The sequence below is a fragment of the Idiotropiscis lumnitzeri genome, chromosome 1 (genome assembly GCF_059441095.1).
Source record: "Idiotropiscis lumnitzeri isolate Australia: NSW breed Sydney's pygmy pipehorse chromosome 1, RoL_Ilum_1.0, whole genome shotgun sequence".
NCBI lineage: Eukaryota > Metazoa > Chordata > Actinopteri > Syngnathiformes > Syngnathidae > Idiotropiscis > Idiotropiscis lumnitzeri.
This window is the reverse complement of record NC_142391.1, coordinates 24,753,097-24,774,541: the sequence shown is the minus strand read 5'-3', so window position 1 is coordinate 24,774,541 and position 21,445 is coordinate 24,753,097. Positions and strand designations below refer to the sequence as shown.

The 21,445-nt window shown below is 39.8% G+C and overlaps 1 protein-coding gene across 3 annotated transcripts in view; it reads left to right on the top strand.

Annotated features, from left to right (window-relative positions):
• LOC148343929 (netrin receptor UNC5C-like) overlaps window positions 1–21,445 on the top strand; it is a 238,429-nt gene that overhangs the window by 195,436 nt on the left and 21,548 nt on the right. For 2 of the 3 annotated variants that reach the window (XM_088291590.1, XM_088291572.1), the window contains 4 exons: window positions 6,141–6,321; window positions 10,356–10,523; window positions 13,487–13,651; window positions 17,118–17,165. In XM_088291590.1, coding sequence (XP_088147716.1) covers window positions 6,141–6,321; window positions 10,356–10,523; window positions 13,487–13,651; window positions 17,118–17,165 — 562 coding nt within the window. The remainder of the gene's footprint in view (window positions 1–6,140; window positions 6,322–10,355; window positions 10,524–13,486; window positions 13,652–17,117; window positions 17,166–21,445) is intronic. The other variant, XM_088291580.1, reaches the window with a different exon arrangement.

The window sequence follows — 21,445 nt, the reverse complement described above, 5'->3', positions numbered from 1 at the left end:
CATGGCAACCCAGTAATGTCAGCGTACTTTAATTGGATCGTCATGTCACTTGCGCAGATCTCATTAATTAAGCTGTCAGAGCTCCCCAGAAATCCCACCATGGCGCTCACCTAACCTGCGTAGCGTTGTTGCAGCCGCGGTCCATTTGGAGCGTGTCGCCAGGGCAGCGGGACGGTCCAAAGTCCCCCCCGAGACAACATAGCACATATGGCCAATTAAAAAAGACGTCAAATGGCACATGCTCACTTCATAAAAGGCACCCGGGCCGCTGCCGTCATTAGCTTAATGTTGCTTTAAATGTAGCTCAGGGTATCTGTCATACTTCACATCGAAGTTCGCTCCTTTAGACACCTGATTTTCACCTGCTCATTTTAATCCGCACTCGGTTCACAGCAAATAAACCTCGTAAGTCAAGGCACCACTTAATACAGCTGGGAATAAAGTTTTTTTATTTGTATCCATAAAACATATACATAAAAATATCCACAAGTGAAAGTCATGTACTGTAGCTTCAAATTTGTGAGATGTTTCAAATATTTTATGTACAAAATGTGAAAAAAATTAGAGTACGGACGATGAACTTCATTGTATGTATCATTTTGTGCAAACACTCACGCATCCACATTAGCTGAATTCATGTGCGCCTTTGGATTAAATTTCTATTAGCTTTCCCCGATTGAGTTTGAAGAGTGTTGATTAGGCAATAATGGCCTTTGTTAGCTCACTAATGATGGGCTTGATTACTATTCTACTTAGTGCCGCACATCGGGATGCGGCTGCTGTGTTTGCTTAGCATCTGTTGGCGATAACGCACACACACACAATTGTCTTTCTATTCGCTGAGGAGAGGTGACGCGAATGGAGGCGCAAGACGGATGGTGTTGGCTTGCCAACGCTCATCTCTCACTCCCCTCCCTAGTTCTGTCTCTTCCGCTCCTCGCATCCTCTCAAACGACTCCACTCTGTCTGTTGTGTTTTCTTAACACCTCCATCACCTTCCGAGACTATTTCTGGCCCCTCTCACTTTTTCCCCTTTCCTTTCGCACTTGCTTGCTTTTCTGCCCGCTGACTGGACTTTGGACCACTAACTCTTGTGAATCGGGATCGTGTTCGTACTTTATCAAGAGTGTGTGTGTGTGTGCGTGCAGTACCCCCGCCCCACTGTATTGCGGTTTGTCTTTCACTCCATCGCTATGTAGCTTTTAGCCCCAAAAAATCTTTCTGATAGAATATTCCACGTGCCTTCACTAGTCTAAACATGGTATTGTGGTTAATATTGTGCTGGTGAAATAGAAGTAAGCAGAAAAACCCTCTCGTTTTTCATCCATCTGAGCGGTGGTCATTTTGTCCTGTACTGCCATTTGCTGTCGACTGAAAAATGACATCACAGTGCCTTAGGGCTCAGGTAACCAGGATTAGTCAGAATCGCGGTTTTTGTTTTTTTCTCAACTTGAGGTGTGCATATAGAACATATTGTTGACCAGAAAAGTTTTTCCTTGATGTCAGCTTGAAGCATTTTCTTACAGTACAGTACACTTACTGTTGAACTGTTATGACAATTAAGTCTTTGTTCAGTAGTCAGTTAAAAAAAAGTTGAAAAGTTACCACATAAATGAAGTGTTTTGCAGTAAAATTGGTAGTTGGTGTCATCACTATACAAGAAACAAACAACTGTACATACACAATACACGTACATCCACAAGGAAGATGTGGCAATCTGTGTTTTTTTGGCCATTAATATGTTTTTGTTAGGGTTTGTTTAGATACAATGGAAGAAGAAAATCAATTTTAGTTTTTTTGTAACTGTGACAAGTCAAACACATTTTCTTTTACTGTGTGCACTATTTAAGAACTTTGACGATACATAGTTATCTTCACATGTTTTTCTGTCTTTTTAGATTTGCTATTTATTTTACTGTGGCATCTCATTTGTGTATTAAAAGGGAATACATTTTGACATGTTAAAATTGAAATTTTTCACTAAGAGCCGCATTCGCGTCATTTTGTTGCTTTCCAGATAAACGATTTGGGGGGATAAATGCTTTTCATTGGCCAATAACAACATGTCTCAGTTGCCATAAATCCACATATCCCCTCCTCAGCCAAGGAATAACTGACAAACTTTCTTTAACTAAAAAAGAAAAAGATAATAATGCCACTGTGGTCTTATTTGGAAATTCTTGCACGTATGAAAAGTGAGTATGGCTCCTCCTGCTCTCTCACCTGCGCATCCCATCACTGGAGTGTCATTCCGGCATGAAATGAAGTGACAAATCTTCCTGGGTGGCTTGTTGGAATTATTAGAGCGCACCACGCCCGCTCAGTACCCACCCACCCACACACACACACACACGCACGCACGCACATGGGCAAGGCTAATCACTGGCGGCGAGAGCTCTTTAAGCCACTCGGCTGTGGTCTTGCGGGGATGGAAATAATACAGCTAATCAAGAGGGATGATCCTCAGTATCAACACTTCATTTTCAGTACAGTGTGATTTGCTGGTGGTAAAGTGTCTTGCATAAGCACTTGTTTCTGTATTTTGTCATTTTATCTCCACAATGCCACATTTTAACATTTGTAATCTGACTTTTTTTCTTTTAACACTGCCATTTGTTTTGCCTTTGAAAAATTCACATGATGTTCCTCTTTTGCGACAGACTGTGATGTTCCCGCTCGCAAAGCTTTTCGCCTTCCGGAACTTTTTTTTTTTTCCTATTGCGGCGCTCCCCAGTGCAACAAAATATCTCTATATCGTGGCCTACTTTTTTCCAAGCCAAGCCTTTGTTCCGCCACCGCCACTGAAAATGCTGGCTGATAGAAAGCGCCGCGCATTAACGCTGTTCCCTTTTGCCTTTGCCTTGATCTTGCTCAGCTGGAGATGGGACGTTTGTCCTTAGAGCAACAAAACACGAGCAAGTGTTTGAATGAATCGTACCGGCTTTCGCGCAAAATACATTACAATTGTGAAAAGACAATACGTAGCGTTATGCTGCGAAGTCTGCCGCACACGAGGTGATGCAGCCAATCCCGACTGCAGTTTTGCAACTGTTTTACATGAATCGGCGGTGTGCAAGCAAGCTTTAGACACACCGTTGCTCAAGAGAACTTTTGTCACTCTCTCACTTGCGCAGTTCTCCAAAGAGCCATTTGCTACAAGCTGTTTATTTTTGTACTCCCAGCCGAAGTTAACTGTAAAGCCAAAACATTGAATTTCAGCTAACGAAAGACTTGTCTTAATACTCACAGTACATATTATGCAATATAACATCGAAAGGCTAACGGAAATTAGAGCAGTACTAAGATAATTATAAACAGCTGCTACAAAGATAGCACAACACCACGTGAACAGCATACGGCAATAGTAGCACGCACCTGATTTATCTGCTCTGTCGGAACAGGGCTCTCATACAGGAACTATAAATGGAGCTTTGGGGAGCTTCTCTGCCTTTCCTTCTTGCTCTTAATTATGCTTGTATGCAGACCTCAGTGGTCGTACTCTACCGAAGGCATCTTAGCCTAAATTCTGACTTGCCGCTATACTGTTAAAAAAAAAAAAATATTTAAAAAATTTGCTTACAATTCTACAATATAGCGGGGATGCTAACGATGAACTCTGATAAAGCAGGGGAACATTTTCTCCGTAGTCATGATAAAAACTTTATTACTGAGTGGGCAAAACCACTTTCCCTTTGAAAAGAATGTTGCATGATTGCTTTTGTTTCAAAGAAAAGACTGGACTCTGCTTGAACCTTTAGCAAATCCTGTATCAGTTGAAACCGAGGCCAAGGTGTGATCTCGTGTGCGTGTGCTGTGAGCACGTGTGCGTATATGTGATTGTATCAAAGGCCGTGGGTTGTGTTTGTGTGTCTTGTGTCTAAAGCGGGGAGACAGGTGATGCGGGGGCGAGAGTTAAAATAACAAATACGCCCCCCCCCCACCCCCCCCCAACGACTGGCTTGGTCCAATCAGCCACCGTCTGCTGTCTTACTCACATGCACACGCACAAACACATGCACACACACGTTGGTTGACACCAGCTGGGGCTAATGATGCGATGGCTGCGGTGGTATTGCCACCACATGGGGTCTCCTTGTCTGAGCCCAATCGAGCATGTATGGCTTCTGCATGCTGAAATGAAGAGTGCACTACAGCTGTGATAAAGCCTCAGTATTGTTTTGCATTGTCTTGTGTCTGTTTCATTTGCACCGCAGACTCGAAAAGTGCTACAGTAAGCAAGTGCGAGAGCGGAAGGTTGCCGGGGTTAATTGGCATTGAAGTTCAAATTACTTTTTAAGTGCAGGAGGCATGTTTGTCCTCATTGATTTTGCTGACTGGGAGTCATTTATAAACCGTGTTTGCAGCGAAGGAAAAGAACTCTGTGGTAATGGAGTAGAATATCTCAGCACGTGTGTGAAGCTTCGATACCAAAGAATTGTTAGAGTGGAAGGGATGGATGGATTAGGGGTGTATGACAAACCGATGGACTGAATGATGGACAAAGACTTGCTGGGATGGTGATTAGACGGCTTGTGACGAATGACGGATTGTTGGATGGAGCAAGGGATTGAACGATGGTCCAAGAAAAATAGATGATGGATGTGTGGATGTTTGATTGAGGAATTGCGTATGAGAGCTTAGGTCGGTTTGTATTTATGGAGCTTTATATATATATATATATATATATATATATACATATATATATATATATATATATATATATATATATATATATATATATATATATATATATATATATATATATATATACATATATATATATATATATACATATATATATATATATATACATATATATATATATATATACATATATATATATATATATATATATATATATACATATATATATATATATATATATATATATATATATATACATATATATATATATATATATATATATATATATACATATATATATATATATATATATATATATATATATATATACATATATATATATATATATATATATATATATATATATATATATATACATATATATATATATATATATATATATATATATATATATACATATATAAACATATATATATATACGCACACACACCCACACACACTCAGTTTCAAAACGGTCGGTGACCCCTGTTTAGCTGATTTACTACACTTCCCCTTGAACTAGCCTTGATATTTTGTGACTGTCCAAAGAAGCACTTTCTTTCCCATTTGTGCTGTACACAGCCTGCATGTTCCATTTTCTCGTTGTTGAGCATAACCTTTTGATTTATATTAGAAAGCGAAAGGTCAAACAAGCAGCTTGCCATCGTCCAAACAATCAAGTCTGTGGAGAGGAGCATCAAGTTGCGAGAGAATAACAACCAGCACAATAACACTGGCCCTGTTTTCCAGCCTTCCCCACATCTGAGATTTCCATTTCCTAACGTGAAGCGAGAAGGAAATTAAACAATGAGAATGGAACAACGTCGCTGCGAACATTTATGCCTCCACCATAAAGCTCGGACAGGCTGAATTTACGAGGGTTCGCCGCCGTAAATACTGCGCTCGGGAAATGTGATTAGGCTCATAAATAGGATATTCCCCGCTGTCCTACCCTTCACCCGAGGAGCTTTGTAAAAGCATATGTTCAGGACACTTGCCTGCTTTTCTCCATTGCCAGCCATCTGTGTGGGATCTTTAAGATCTTTACATTTACAACTGTGCCACATACAATCTGTAAAAGTTCAAAATCAATACAAAAAAGTATAAATAAAATGCATCTCTGATGCTTTTTATCCAATCTATTGTGTGCAGATCGCTGCTGACATATTTTGATAATTGAAGTTGACTGTAATATTTTTTTTCTCTGGCCAACCAATCAGCGGACGGGAAAATTACAAAATCGTTGAAGGCCACAGCCGATTGATTAATAAATAGTCTGAATGCTTTCGTAACATCAGACAGTGCTACTGATTCTGAAGGCCTTTGGGCAAATTAGATTGACATGACTGAAATCAGATTGGACAACAACAAAATTAACATAGTGGAAGTAGTTCAGTCAAAACAAAGAAGGCTTTAATGGAAACATAGTTTTATTTATTTATTTTGTCATTGAGTGTCCTAAATAATCAACATTCCGCTAATTTTCTCTCTGACAGGTGGAGTGGCTGAAGAACGAAGAAATCATCGACCCAGCGGAGGACAGAAACTTCTACATCACCATCGACCATAACCTGATCATCAAACAAGCGCGTCTGTCGGACACTGCGAATTACACGTGCGTGGCCAAGAACATCGTGGCCAAGCGACGTAGCACAACAGCCACCGTCATTGTTTACGGTAAGCGTCTTTATTATATGGCAGAATTGGATTTTAGAAATTCTTACCTTTCAGGAGTGAATCATTCTTATATACAGGCGGCCGAAACCCTATTGATTATAACGCTGATTCCACCAAAGGTGTTTGAGTGTTTGAGGTCAAACGTTAGATTAGTAGGTCGATTTATTTATTTATTTATTTTTCCTCTTTCTCCTGGCTGGTTGTCAAGCCCAAACTGATCTTCTTGCAACTTTTTGGAACTATTGACCTATAATAGCTTCAGTATCCTATTGATTCTTTTCAAAGGGTATCCTGAGATGTTGGCGGTAGAATGTAAAACACCAACCGCATGAAAAGATCTTTTGAGACAGTAGAGGTCAAATAACAATTCAAAATCTCACAGGTCATATTTGGATCATGAAAATATCAAATTTGTTTGTATGATATCAGAGCCAAGCACGTTTTTGTAAAACATATATCACATATATTTTCCGAGCAAGAAACATTTTTGCATAGAAGCGTATTTTAAAGCATGATTTCAAATGGTTTTGAGATATTTCTCCTTAAAGATATTTCAGGAAGTCAACACTAAAATATTTAAGTAAAGTTTTGAGGTTTTGCGGCTTCCCGGCAATTTTCTTCAAACCATTTAATAATAATAATAATAATAATAATATTCCCTTTATAAGTCCCACAATGGGGAAATTGGAGATTCGAACCCAGGCCTCCTGGGGAGACTAGGTCCTGAACGCGGCGCCTTAGACCACTCGGCCATCCTGGCATTTGGGAAATGCTATATAATATTAAAGCATCAACCCAATTGTTTTTTGTCAAATATGTTTAAGGCATCTATGTTGGTGTTAGATGTTCATGTTAACTCATTGAAACCCCTCAATTCCAGCGTTTTTCTGAATTTTGACTGGTTTTGCAAGGCCAACAGAATATTCTGTTCTAAGGTTATAAAAACACGGACCTATGATGCAAAAAAAAAAGGCTAAGACGTATAAATACGTCTTTGGGAGGCGGGGACTACATTTTCGAAAAGGTCTATGTATGTTTTACGGATTGAATGAGTTAATATGGTCTGGTTTTTAAAATATTGACACATCACAGTAAGAACAGTATTGATTTTTACAAGACATTTTACTGGCAATGCAAAATGGATGGATGGATAAAAGATCTGGCCATGGTATCAACACGAAATCCACAGCTCAGTCCTTTTATTGGCACCAATTTACATCCCGATCACACCCAACTTCTTAAGATCTGTCAAACCCAAATGTTTTTATTCCACCGCAAAAAAAATAAAAGAATCATCTAAAATCATCCATGTGAGTAGCAATGATTGTTTAATTAGCTGGCTACCAATCCAGAGATGGCCCGCCTTTCACCCCAATATCTGTTTGGATCGGCTCCGGCTGACCCACAACCCTCATGAGGACAGGAACTGTAGAAAATGGATGGATGGATTATGGTACATTTGGTGTGCAGCATTTCCAACGCCACTGCTGCCTCATTTAGTTCTCGCCGAGCCAGGTCCCATCTGCTGCTTCAAATTAGCTCTGTACTGGTGCTAACATTCTCACTCTCATGCTTTCGTTAATTGTGATTATTGTACACACCACAATCTTCATATGTTGGATGTGAGCCTTTAAGAGGAGTGGCTTAGCGAGTGATGTCAGGAGCTAGAGTCTGTTCATAGTCTTTTGCGGAGTTCTTCATTTGCGTTTGTTCTGTTCAAAAAGTGCAAGATCATCTGAAGATAACCCGTACCTCAAATTTTGGCTGCGTAAAGTGAAGTAATGATAATCTTGTCTCATTTGACTCACAACATGAATGGCAACAGGTGGATACACAGGTTAAACATGCATTCAGCCATCGAGTGGAAGAGGATTTAATTTTTCTGCCTCGTTTTCTGGCATAAATTTCTGGTATTTTTACGACATTTTTTTTTTAATTTTATTTTTAGTCAGCGATGCAAGTAAATTTTACATGAAAAGGATTTTTTCTCTTGCACATTAGATTTTCAGAATAATAAAAACTAATCGAATAATGATCAATTAATCCATCCCTTATCCGATCCGCTTCTCCTAACTAGGGTGGCGGGCATGCTGGAGCCTATCCCAGCTGTCTTCGGGTGGTAGGCGGGGTACACCCTGGACTGCTTACCAGCCAATTGCAGCGCACACATAGACAAACAACCGTCCACGCTCACACTCATACCGAGGGACATTTTAGAGTGTTCAATCAACCTACCATGCATGTTTTTGGAACGTGGGAGAAAACCAGAGTACCCGGAGAAAGCCCACGCAGACACGGGGATTACATACAAAGTCCACACAGGAAGGCCGGAGCCGGAATTGAACCCTGCACCTCTGAACATTGAAATTCAGTCGGCCAATGTGCCACCCACGATAATATGATATGGAATATATTTAGTAATATTATGAATTATTTTTTTAAAATCCCTATTGTGTAAGCTTTTATAGGTCAAACTTAAAAATAAAAAAGGGAAAGTATGTACCTCGAAAACCTGATTTTTTTTTTATTTTTTTTTTAATCAGCGTCAAAAACACATTTACGGACGCATAAAGCCACTTCTGATTAAAATGTTAATTTTAATCATGTATATAAACATGTTAATGTTTAATGTTATTATCTATAACTAAACAATTTATACCAATTAAGTCAAATTTGATCATTTGCAGCGGCACACCTTATTTGATCTGGGCTCAGTAGCTGGCTTAACTCAAATTAAACTGACGCACTAATTGCACCCTCTGTTTAAAATCATAACACTGTGGGCTTCTTTATATAGCAGCTGTGACAAGCAATGGCAACAAAATATGTAATGATAATCGAAATTGGGAAAACAAAAGTATAACTAATAATATTATCGGAATCATAAGTTCTCTTGCTCAGCCCTTTTCCCACCTTTCAGCCAATGTTCGAGAAGAGGAAACACTGGGCAATGCGACACACACTAAAAGAAATACACGTTCCGTTTGTTTCCCTCCAGTGTAACCGACGTTGCATCTATCCACTGTGTGCTTCAATCAGAAATAACTGCATGTGTGTGTTAGCGTGCGCTGCTACAGAGAGACAGCCCGAGATGGAGTGGTTTGACACTGATGTATCCTTACAGAAATAGATTGTTCAATCTGCGGTTCAATCTCCTCGGCTCCCCCCAAGGGCCCGGCTGGCGCTGTTGACAAGGTGAAAAAGTTGCAAGGATAGTGGAGGGATGTGGTGGATCACGGCAGGGGGAATAAATAAAAGGCTAGTGGGGAAGACGCTCAGCAAAGACCTTCCAATTGACCTATTTTTGTTTTACCTGATAGGAAGGTCCCGCTTAAAACATTTACCGACACATCCCGTTCACCCCGTTTATGTCACTAAACTGTTACTTTAGTATGATATGCTGTTCAAAGACAAAAGAACTGTTTGCATAAAAAGAGCAGAACAGGACTCAGTTTAGTTTTTGTTTTTTTACGCCATCTGTAAATCACACCACGGTCAAGTAAAATGACGTCATAGCGACATAGTATGCATTCGCTTGACTTGAAGAAGCTTAACTATAAAAAAAAAAAACAATGTCAACATGCAATGTGCCGTAAAGACACAACAGCTTTTATCGACTCCTCCACTGAGTCAAGCAAGCAGGATATTGGGCACATTTTGAATAAATAAGCTTATGTCAGGTATAGGTAAGTACAACAATCCATTTAATGTGACATAAGGCCAGCAAGCACGGCTTTTATTCCTGATATGGTTCAAGCCTTAAATATGTCCCATATTAAAAAAAAAACAACCTTTGACTGCCATCATTTTCAGCAAGGCATACAGTAGCAGCAAGCAGCAAAAAGAGAAACTTTTGGTGTGAAAACACATTCTTTGTCAAACATTTGGAATTTCACTGATTCAACATACAATAGCTCAAACACCTGACTTTCTTTCACCATATTTCAACAAGGCAAGACCAAAGGAGCATATTTCTTTCATGATTGTGGGGTGATCGTTTGTCCATTCAATCACCAATCTCTTTAAATTCGCAGTGAATGGTGGCTGGTCCACATGGACGGAGTGGTCGGTGTGTAACAGCCGCTGTGGGCGGGGCTTCCAGAAACGAACTCGCAGCTGTACTAATCCCGCCCCTTTGAACGGCGGGCTGCCTTGTGACGGACAAGCCATCCAGAAACTGCCTTGCACCTCCTTGTGCACTGGTGAGTTTGAACCCGTTTGCCATTTTCTGTCTTAACTTCAAAAGCAACGTTATGGGGAAGGTGGCAATGATGTCATCGAATTGCAATATAACACATGGCATTGTATTACAATGTCAATTTCTCCATTTTTTATTTTTTTTTTTTTGGTTTTACACAAGCGACGGCATTTCTGAAACTCAATCGTCACTGAAGCGTTTGCTTGTAATACAAAGCAAAAAAACAAACAAAAAAAACGATCAATCTGAATCAGAATCAGAAATCCCTTTATTGTCATTGTACTCAAGTGTGCAACGAGATTAGAGAGCTCCCCTCTCCAGTGCAATACAACAATAATACAGACAAATATATAAATTAGATAAATAAATAAGAGAGTGCAATGGAATTTAGTACTGAATAGTGCATATAAAAACACATCACAATGCTGTTCTGCAAGGTAAGGGTGTTCTCGTGTGTGTGTGAGAGTTCAGAATGGAGATGGCTCTCGGAAAGAAACTGTTTCTCAGTCTATTGGTCCTCGATTTGATGCATCTGTAGCGCCTGCCAGAGGGCATCAGGTCGAACAGGTGTGAATTTGGGTGGGTATTGTCTTTGACGATGTTGAGAGCCCTTCTGAGGCACCGGGCGGTGTAGATGTCCGACAGTGAGGGGAGAGGGCAGCCAATAATCCTTTGCGCTGTTTTGACTGTCCTCTGGAGCCTCACTCTGTCCGCCTCAGTGCAGCCGCTGTACCAGGTGGAGACAAAGTACGTCAGCAGGCTCTCAATGGACGAGAATTGCTCTTCTTTTTTACACAGCCATGTTTCTCCCAGGATCGAGTCATACATGTGACAGCAAACCCCAGAGAAAATAGTTGGTTAGGAAGTTTTCAGGAGAGCTGAAGATGACATAGAAAAAAATGTGCTATTTGCTTGCCAAATTGTGTGTGAAGCACGCCGCAGACATTCTAGCCCTTATGATTGCGAACCCATATTGATGTATGATCACCTTACATTACCACATGCACACAACAAGTTGAAGGAAAGCCAGTTAGTAATTGTTTGTTCAACAGTTCTTCAATTTATTTTCAAAGGGGAGGATTGGTAAGAAAAAAATGGCAACATCTCACATCTTAACGTTGTTAAAAGTGAAGAAAATGTGCTAGAAACAGGAAGTTGACGCACATGATATGCCCTTCGTGGCGACATAAAATGAGATCGCAGAAATGGCCCCCAGGCCTTGAGTTTGACACCTGTGATGTAGACTGATGAGCAAATGACCTTATTTCCACACCGTTGTCTAAAGGAGGCAAAACTGCTTGCTTCACCTAAACCGTTTATTTGGTGCTGCCAATTGAAATTTACTGCAAAAATGACAGATAAAAAAATACATTAAGCAGTGAATGCACACATTTTTCCACCCAAACATATACAGTGGTTTCATCTAACACAAGTGTGCTGGCTTCATGCTAAACTATATTGTGAAACTCTATTGACAAACTCCAATTATTATGGCAATACAACAAAGGAAAATTAGCACAGAATTTATAATAATTTTAAAACTTGCTATTTGAACACATGCACAGAGAGGTAACGTAGCGCTACACAAAAAGGGCATATTGCAATACTCAACGGCTTTCGAGTCTCTCTTCTGTGTGGGAACACGACTATTACTGGAGCTCAATTGGGGATCTTTTCCACCTCTTCTTCTTGCGCTTAATTACATTGCATCCCTACCAGTAGACCTGAGGGCTCGCTGAAAATATTACAGCGCAATGTGCTACCACCCTGGAGGGGTGCAATGACAAATGTGGACTTGCCGCTATAATAATGATCTCTTCAAAATCTGTGATGTGGCGGGCAGCCGAATGATAAATCACAGCGGAACGCTACTCCAAATTTTAAGTAGCGTTTCCCAAGTTGATGTACCCCTGTTAACTAAAAAAATTAAGAGGCATACATTTACAGATTTATGGTATCTTCAGAATATACAAACATATTTGCAATACTCTTTTGTCCAATAAATATTTTCATACCCATTTGAGCAATCTTGCTTCTTTGCCTTGTTATTCAAACGCGTGATTGTGCAATTTCACTTCCACAATCTAAAGAATGCTATGGAGTTGACAAACACTATTAAATGAGATGAAAAAGCAAAGTTTCCTCATACCAAATTGGTGGCACTCACTAGTACACGTTATTAGAGGGCATTTATGTTGTTTTTTGTTTTTTGTTTATGTTTTATTTTGACTAGCGCATATCCCAGCAGTCAATCACAGTGTACAAACCAAAGAATAATTCATGCTCGGATTTAAATCTGCAGTTGTTTAATTATTTTCATGTAATTTTCAGTAAAATGCTTGCGTGTTTGTATTTTTGTTCGAAATTATTTTTTCTTAGCATAATTTCCTACTAAACTATCTCTTTATTTTACTATCCTATGGTACCAATTTTATGTTTTTCTACCTTTTCCTGCTCAATGCTATTTTTTAAAAAGTTTTTTTTTTTACTGAATGTTTATACTAAATAACTACGGTACTAAATTCTAATGTTTTTATAGCATTTTCCCACTAAATTCTTTTTGGAGTGTATTTCCTTTTCCAAAGCAAGACTTGCGCTTTAACGCCATCTTGTGGCTTCTACAAGCAATTATACCTTTTGTGCAGGGCATCAACTACACAGGTTTTTTGTTGTTGTTGTTTTTTAGTGTTCGTTGTTAGCAGCAGGACTCAATACCTATTACAAGTACTGTGTTTATGTACGGTTTTCCTCCTAAATTATTGTATTTTTTTCAACTTCTAAATTATTGTATTTTTACACCATTTGGACTTCAATTCTTTTTTTCATTTCTTAGTTTTTAATTAATTTGACTGTTTTGTTGTGCTTCTTTTTTATTGTCTTGCCTCAATAATTTGTATGTTTTGTTCTCATTGCTTCATTTTCCAACTCAACTCAATTTGCTGACTAATGCTGTTTCCTTTCCTGTAGTGGACGGCGAGTGGACCGGATGGAGTAAGTGGTCGGCCTGCGGGACCGAATGCACCCAGTGGAGGAGGCGGGAGTGCAACAACCCGGCGCCGAAAAACGGCGGGAAGGACTGTGAGGGTCTGGTACTTCACTCTCAGAACTGCACCGATGGACTTTGTATGCAAAGTAAGTTGATCCTTCATCTCCCTCTGCTCATAAACATGCAACACACTGAGGATTTGACGGAATGCCTTGCTCTCCCATTTCGTGCCGCAGGTGTGTGGAGCAATTGGCGTCCATGTTGAGTAATCCAAAACTAATTATTTTCACACAAGTAACAAAATTCTGAAACATCACGTAAGATAAGGATAAACTTAAATCTTCCCCTAGCCGGTAGGAAAGTTTCCATTGCACTGCGCCTTCTCCTCCGCTACTGGCAAATGGGTCACCATTCCACCCTTTTTCCAATGTGATGCTACTCTCGTTTTCATTGGAAGATACAAGTCCAGTAAAACTCTCCTTTTTACAGTTAACATCACCTATATCGCTTACTACATCAAGCTTTTAAAAGCAATCCTTCTTATCAGTTTATACAGTGCAGTGGAACTCCCGTTAATCGGTAGAGATAGTGAGCGGGTGACGGAAAATCATCCACGCTCACACTCATACCCAGGGGTAATTTAGAGTGTCCAATCAATCTGCCATGCACGTTTTTGGAATGTGGGAGGAAGCCGAAGTACCCGGAGAAAACCCACGCAGGTACAACATTCAAACTCCACACAGGAAGGGCGGAGTCGGAATCGAACGCTGCACCAGTGCACTGTGAGCCCATCGTGCTAACCAGCCGCTCAGCGTGCAGCCCTTCTTGTATTATACAAAATAGATATATTTTTTGTCTGAAAATTTATTTTTCCAAAATTAATTTTTCTCGTCTCCCGCAGGCTCCTTTCCAACAGTTTTGTTATTTTTATGTATCTGTACCTAAAAAACAATATCTGTGCTTGTTTTTGTGCCCTTTCCAACTAAATCTAATTTAGCATCATCCCCATTTAGTTAACACGTCCTCCTAAAGTCTTGTTGTAACATTTCTGACTAGCTTTTTGTGCCCTTCCCTGCTAAATGCATCATTTGTGGCATTTTCTACCATATATGTATGCTTTTAGGCAGAGTTGGTTTTTTTTTTTGTTTGTTTCATGCCACCTCATGCCATCTTCCTCCTCCTACTCTTCCTCCGGCATCGCTATCATCTCTTCCTTTGCCTGCCTTGTCGCTTTTCCTCTCGGGAGGCTTCCTGCTTTCATGGTGTCGGTTCATCCGCATTTACTTTCTGAGCGTCACCCACCGGTGGCCTCGCTCGGTCAAGTCAAAGCCTCCTTTCTTGCGAGAACGTAACGTCGCATAAATAACAATCATAAAGTGCATCAGCCACCAATTGAACTGCCATTTGGCTCATTCCCACCATGTTTTTACGGGGAATTTCGAAAAAGCTTGAAAGGGTGAAGCGAATATAGCAGCGGTTCTCCAAGGTGCAGGCAATTATATTTGTTGACTTGCAGCATGAGGAGGAGTACCTTGCTTACTCATTGCACCGAGAGTAATTGGCAGACATTTGACGAGAGAAAAAATAGCGGAACATATTTTTAGAGCACGCGCACTCATACACACACACACATACACATTCTCACATGTTTGTGCATGCAACCATGCCACAGGTTCTCGATGCGATGAGCGACAACAACCCTTCATTAGCTAGGAATGATCAGCCAGCGCCTGGTCATAATCAGTATTTTTTCACACTTTTCCAAGTCAAATCGGCTTTTTGGGAGGACATAAAATGTTGGAAAGCAACTAAAAGTGCAAGTCAAGAATCCACTGGATCCATATGTACACTTATTGCACAGTCCAACCCTTAAAGACACAATCTAAAAGCATGCAGAACACTTATTTGATCGCCGTTAAAAGTCATTGCGTTGAATTCCAGTGTATACTTAAAACATCAGTCCGTTAAATAAATGGCATGCCACAAAAAGATGGCTCCCTTTCCCTCCTCTTACAATGTGGTGTACTGTATGTCCTCCAATAGTTGCTTTCCTGCCTTTATTAAATGTCAAGTGTCTTCCAGTTCAATAAATACACACCTTGAATATGGCAGAAAAAAATGCTGATGATTTTGCCGCTTTTGTATTAATTATTCCATATTGTTGCTTTAATGTTTTACTAAAGTGTGCCTTTGTGGTATGAAACCTGCCGGGTTATACATTCAGGCTCATTTCCCCCAATTGACTTTCTGTCTTTGAAACGACTCAGCACACTGGGCTTATGTTTCAACTACTTCCTGTAGCGCTAACAGGAAGGGATCGAATGTGTGTGAGCGTGTGACACGTCACAGCGCGTAGCAAATAAATTCTGATGTCGTCTTTTAGAGCCGCAAAAATCTCCGGAGATAGCAGAGCTGCCGTGTTACAATTTTTTTCATGTGTTTGCAATTCCATGACACAAGAGAACAGGTAGAACTTCAAACCTACTTTCATAAAGTTGCGTCCTTTTTTTTCTACTTTATCGAATTGAATGTTATTCATTTATTGGTGTTTTTTTTTCTTATTTAATTTGTTGCTTGTATTTAATGTGCGAGGAAGTTTTGTCCTTTTTTTTTAAAAACAAATATTCAACTCATGTTTTTAAAATAGAATGCTCCCATATTTCCTCTAACACTTGCGTCATCTATTTGAAGAAATAAACGCCTGCACTTGAATTTAATGTAAGAATAAATTGTGAATATGTAAATTCATGATTAGTTCACCAAAAATGTTGTACGGTGAGTTTGAAATGACATTAACCTATTTTATGAACAATGTTTGTCAAATATGGTTTAAGCTATCAATATATATATATATATATATATATTTTTTTTTTTTTTTGGTGGAGGAGACAAATTTCCTTTTGCGTCTGTGTGTGTGTGTGTGTGTGCAAACCAAAGCTTTAGCTCATAAAAAATCGTATTGGCACCATAATTTGGCATCTTGATGCCAAGCACATTTGTTGAGCTATAAGAGGAGGAGCTTAATTTAGTCAGGACGAATTTTTGTCTAATAGAAACAAATATGCTTTGTCGCCATCTAGTGTTTCCATAAGCAATTACGGATGTTTTTCTGTAACCGTCAATTACTGTATGTATTACTGTTTATGATTCTTTTCATTCATTTATTATTCAGGCTTGGAGTTTAAAAATGAGCACAAACATGAACGTACTCATATGCCAAACGTGTCAAAATAATCACCTTTTATTTCATGGAATTTCCCCAATGTGCCATCGTTCTGTGTTATCCCATCATTTGGCTTCCCAATTAATCAAATTTATTTCCCCCGCACGCCGTCTTGTTTTATTATGGGGCGTGCCGTGCGTTCCTGTCACGCTGCGTAAACATTTTAGCGTCATCCCGACCACTAATCGGTTTGGCATTTGGCAGATGCTCCAACGATTAAGAACAAACGGTGTGCAAAAAGAAGAGTAACGCATTTGCTGTTAAATGCCGTTGGAGATCAACGACGCTGATGGTGTTGAGTCAATGTCGTGTGTTTTTGTCCTCTTTTTTTGTTTGTTTAATTTATCCATCCATCCATCCTTCATTCTTTCATTTTCCCTGTCCCCAAGGTTCATTGTTTGAGACATCCAAAGAAAAGAGTGATGTAGGATTCACATGTAAGTTTTACCTTTCATTTCTTGCCTTTTTTATTGCTTTCTTTGCGTGTGCTTGTGTGTGCGTGTGTGTGTGTGTGTCCATGTCTATTTGTGCACGTCTTATCACAAGATCCATGTATTTGTTTGCTTCAGGAAGTCAACTGTGCTCTCATGCCGGCATCAAAGGCACATCAATTATTTTTCACTGTTGCCAGCGTGATGGGAATGTGAATCAAAGGCGTGTAGTTGATTCAATTTGAACAAGAAGGGATTTGGGGGGGGGGGGTGCTAAATAAATTGTTCAAAGGAGTAAAAGCAAGTGTAAAAGGAAACATGTTATGCATTTTTCTTTCACATTTTAAAACAGTTCCCCAGTGTCTAAATAAAAGCAGTCTGACATTTATCAAAATACACACACAAAAAAAAATAGAATTACACCACACTTCACATGCACTTTGTGGATGCTCCGGTTGAAATTGCAAGTTTTTTGAGGGGAGGGCAGTTCTCTGAGTCTGATTTTTGTTGACAGGCAAATGGAGGCGAAGCTTGGGAATTGTGATGAAACGAGCGGCCCCTCAGTGTGGCCAGCTTCCACTTCATACATACTTACCCCCTTACTGCAAATATTTCACGGCTGTCTACAACTAAACTGGACGCGCAATGCCATTGGTGTCCGTCTTGCGTTACCGCTCGTTAAGTGCGCCTGACTCAAATACACTTGTGAATTTCTAATTTACTATTATTCAAATCCGCTTACCTTATTATGGGCTTATTATGGCGATAAGTGTTCAGTCAAACCAAAGTGGGTTAACAGTTTGACTTCCCCTCTGTTTCTGTCTGTGGTATTGCCCCTGCCCCTTCAACGTATTTCCCGGTATTAGGCAAGATGTCAGAATTAGGAAATAGTGGCACGCTTGAACGCACACTGCTGTCTCACATCTCTTCATACTCAAACAGTTGGTACTGGCGCTCGGAGGCAATTTTTGTCGTCTGCCCATTTCGTAAGTAGGTTCATCACACATACGAGGGCCGATTTGTGGACCACACTAAAATCAACCCGCAGCCTTTGTTAATCGAACCCTTTATTTAAAATTAGTCACCCCCCCCGCAAAACTGTGCGTCCGGCCGGGCTGGAGGGCCGGACCCTTCCAACGCCGGGACGGACTGCCCAGCTCTGTGTACAACCGACCCACCTAGTTATCTGCCTACCAAGGTACCTAGCTAATTACCGATGTTCCTACCTACCAAGCTAGTTGCCTACCTACCTACTTATACAATCAACCACCCGCTATGCCCAATGACGATGACAAATTTCAGAAATACCAACCGACCAACCCACCCTTGCAAACACTGACCTATACCTAAACTACTGGCCGACTTTTGTGCGGGTGTGCGTGCGTATGTGTGCGTGTGTTTGTGTCTGTGTATGTATGCGCAACCTGGTGTTTGAGAGTAAAGCATCCACCTCCTTACATCGAGCGCCGTCAGATTAGACTGAGCAGCATATCAAAGATGTACGAACACAGCTCTCGCTTCAGGTGTTTCATTGGCTCCTTTTATAGTGGCTCCACTCAGATGCAGAAATGTGGGACCAGCTTTTTACATTTTATTGTGTGACAAACACACACAGACAAAAGGCAACAGTAGGACTTGTGGTTAGGACAACTCAATTTCCAGAGTTTTGAATTTAAAATTATCTGCGATTGGCTGGCAACCAGTTCAGGGTGTACCCCGCGTACCGCCCAAAGGCAGCTGGGATAGGCTCTTATGAGGAAAAGCGGCTCCGGGGTGGGTTTGTTCTTATTTACTGAGATGACTTTGAAGTTCTGGAGCATAAATAAAAAATATGATGGGGAAACAGCGAAGACATAAATGTAATATTTGCCCAAAAATACTAATTCAAACTTTGATATTTTTTTTTTGCCTTAAACTTACATTTTTCCTATAATATCACTACTTTTTCCTCATACTTAATTACAATATTGCGATGATATCCTCAACATATGACCATTTTCCTCAAATTACGATTTGCAATGTTACACTACAACCGAAATCATGACTTTTTCTTATTTTGCAACTTTTTTCTTGAAATATGAATTTCCGATAAACTACCTCCGAATTTTAAAATGATTTTCTTGTTCAGCATGGCCATTATACACGTCAGTACATGACTTAGTGTAGCTTGTGTTTTTCCTGTGCTTCTTCCTCATTCTATCACAGCTCATTCATCCTGTCAAAGCCCCCTTCAAATCACATGCGCACACGCATACACACACATGTCCAAACCCATTATTCATCCAAGCGGGTCGAAAATGTTCACCCACGTCCAGTAGCTTTTTCCCCCTCTCCTGTGTCTCCTTGTCAGGAGGCAGCCTATTATGCTGGGCTGACAAGCTGTAAAAGGGCATTAAATAAACAATAAATAAAACTTTCAAGTGACAGTTCTTGTGTTGTCGACCTTAAAATAGAAGGTGAGTCGGATAAAGATTGATTAATCAAATAGATATTTCAGGATTGCAGGTTGCAAATAAAAAGGATTATAGTGAACCCCAACTCTTTGCAAACCATATAAAAATCTGTTTATAGTTTTGCCCTCACACACACTTCGAACACAACTAAACTAATTGTATCACACTTAAATGTATTAAAACTCACTTTTGAAAGGATTCTTTAGCATAAGGTTCGATGAAAATCAATTTCAGATTCTCTGGTAAAAACTGAGTTTAAGATCGACTTTCTGCCATTAAGTTTTTTCTCCGTCGGGCACATCTTCAAAGACACTCCCTAACCTGTGGTGGACACACCACAAGCTTTGCACTCATACAGAAATCAGGATCTGCTACATTTGCTCCCTGCCGACAGATAATATTCAAGAGCCACTTTCTCCAAGTTTGAGTAATGTCGTTTTTCATTCAATTGAAAAAGAAAATCCAAATTACAATTAGAAAGTTAATTCTTTGGAAAATGTTTTTATTAGATTTTTTTTTATTTGATCTTTGCGCTTTAGCTCACTTCTCTTGCAACCAACAAATTACTGACGATCGTATAACAGCACTTTTAGGAGATGAAAAGAAGACTCTCTTACGTGTGCCCTTCTTCAAATTAAGACACAAGGAAAGCATACTCGCTTCATTTGTCATGCGCAATTGAAGTTTACTCTAAAACTAACACAAAAATAAAACAATTAAACGTTATACATTTTTTTTCAAAATATATATTTAGAAAGCTCCATGGCCCTCTCAGACTTCATTAAGATTAGCAAATCTGTGCCCTCATTCGTTCCCCCAATGAGCTTCCCCGGAGACGCTTGAGGTGGTCGACAGCGCCCTCCGGTGGTCAATCTCGAAACTTTACCAGTGAAGCCGTGCACGGGAAGAGATGCAGCGTCTATGAGACGATAATAAAAAACATGCGCCGATCTATATCGTCGTTATCAAATCTTCACTAAGGTCACAGGTGTGCTGGAACCTATCACAGCTGACGTCAGGGTAATTAATGATATGTATAATAGTTATTATTGTATTAAATGGCATGGCATTTTAAAATTACTTTTCAGAAACTCCCTTTCCAGACTGGGGGGAAAAAATGAAATTTACACCAAAAAGAAACATTTGAAAAAAAATAAAATTTGGTATGTTGTGATGCAGGTGTACATGCACTACAAGTGCCCTAATAAGTTGTTAAATTAGTCGCGTGAAACCGAGCGCCTTTTTCACGTTAACTGTTTGATAGAGCTAATTAGATTAGGTGTACCTCATAAATTGAATTTACGAGGCACATCAACAAGTGCAACCCATCCACAAGCCATTAACTTTGACTGCTTTTTGCAATAAGTTTACTCCCTGCCTTCAAATGCTCTTCAGCCAATGAAATTGTTTTGTTTTTTTAAATATTCTTTCCTGATGTCAACATTCAACTATTTGGTTCCTTTCATCAGAACTCCTCATGCTCATCTTGCGTCCTGCCATGCATAGTACTTTGAAAACACATTCTTTTTCTGTGGAAGCCCGCATGAATGAATGAATGGATGAGTAGCCTATCTTTAAAACACCTCATGTCATATTGAAGGAGGGCCCTGGTAAAATAATTAACGAGCTTCTTAAGATGGAACACTTTTATGAAAAGTGTCTCTCGCCACCAGTGTCTAGACAAATGCTCTTATTACGCATGCCCAAGGCTTTGTTTAAAAGTTTATTTGCTCATCCTTTCAGTCTGAAAGGCATTGTCATTGTTCAAGGAGTGTCTGGAATTGAAGGACTGGTCCCAAAATAAGCCGAAACATATGCTTTATTTATGTACTA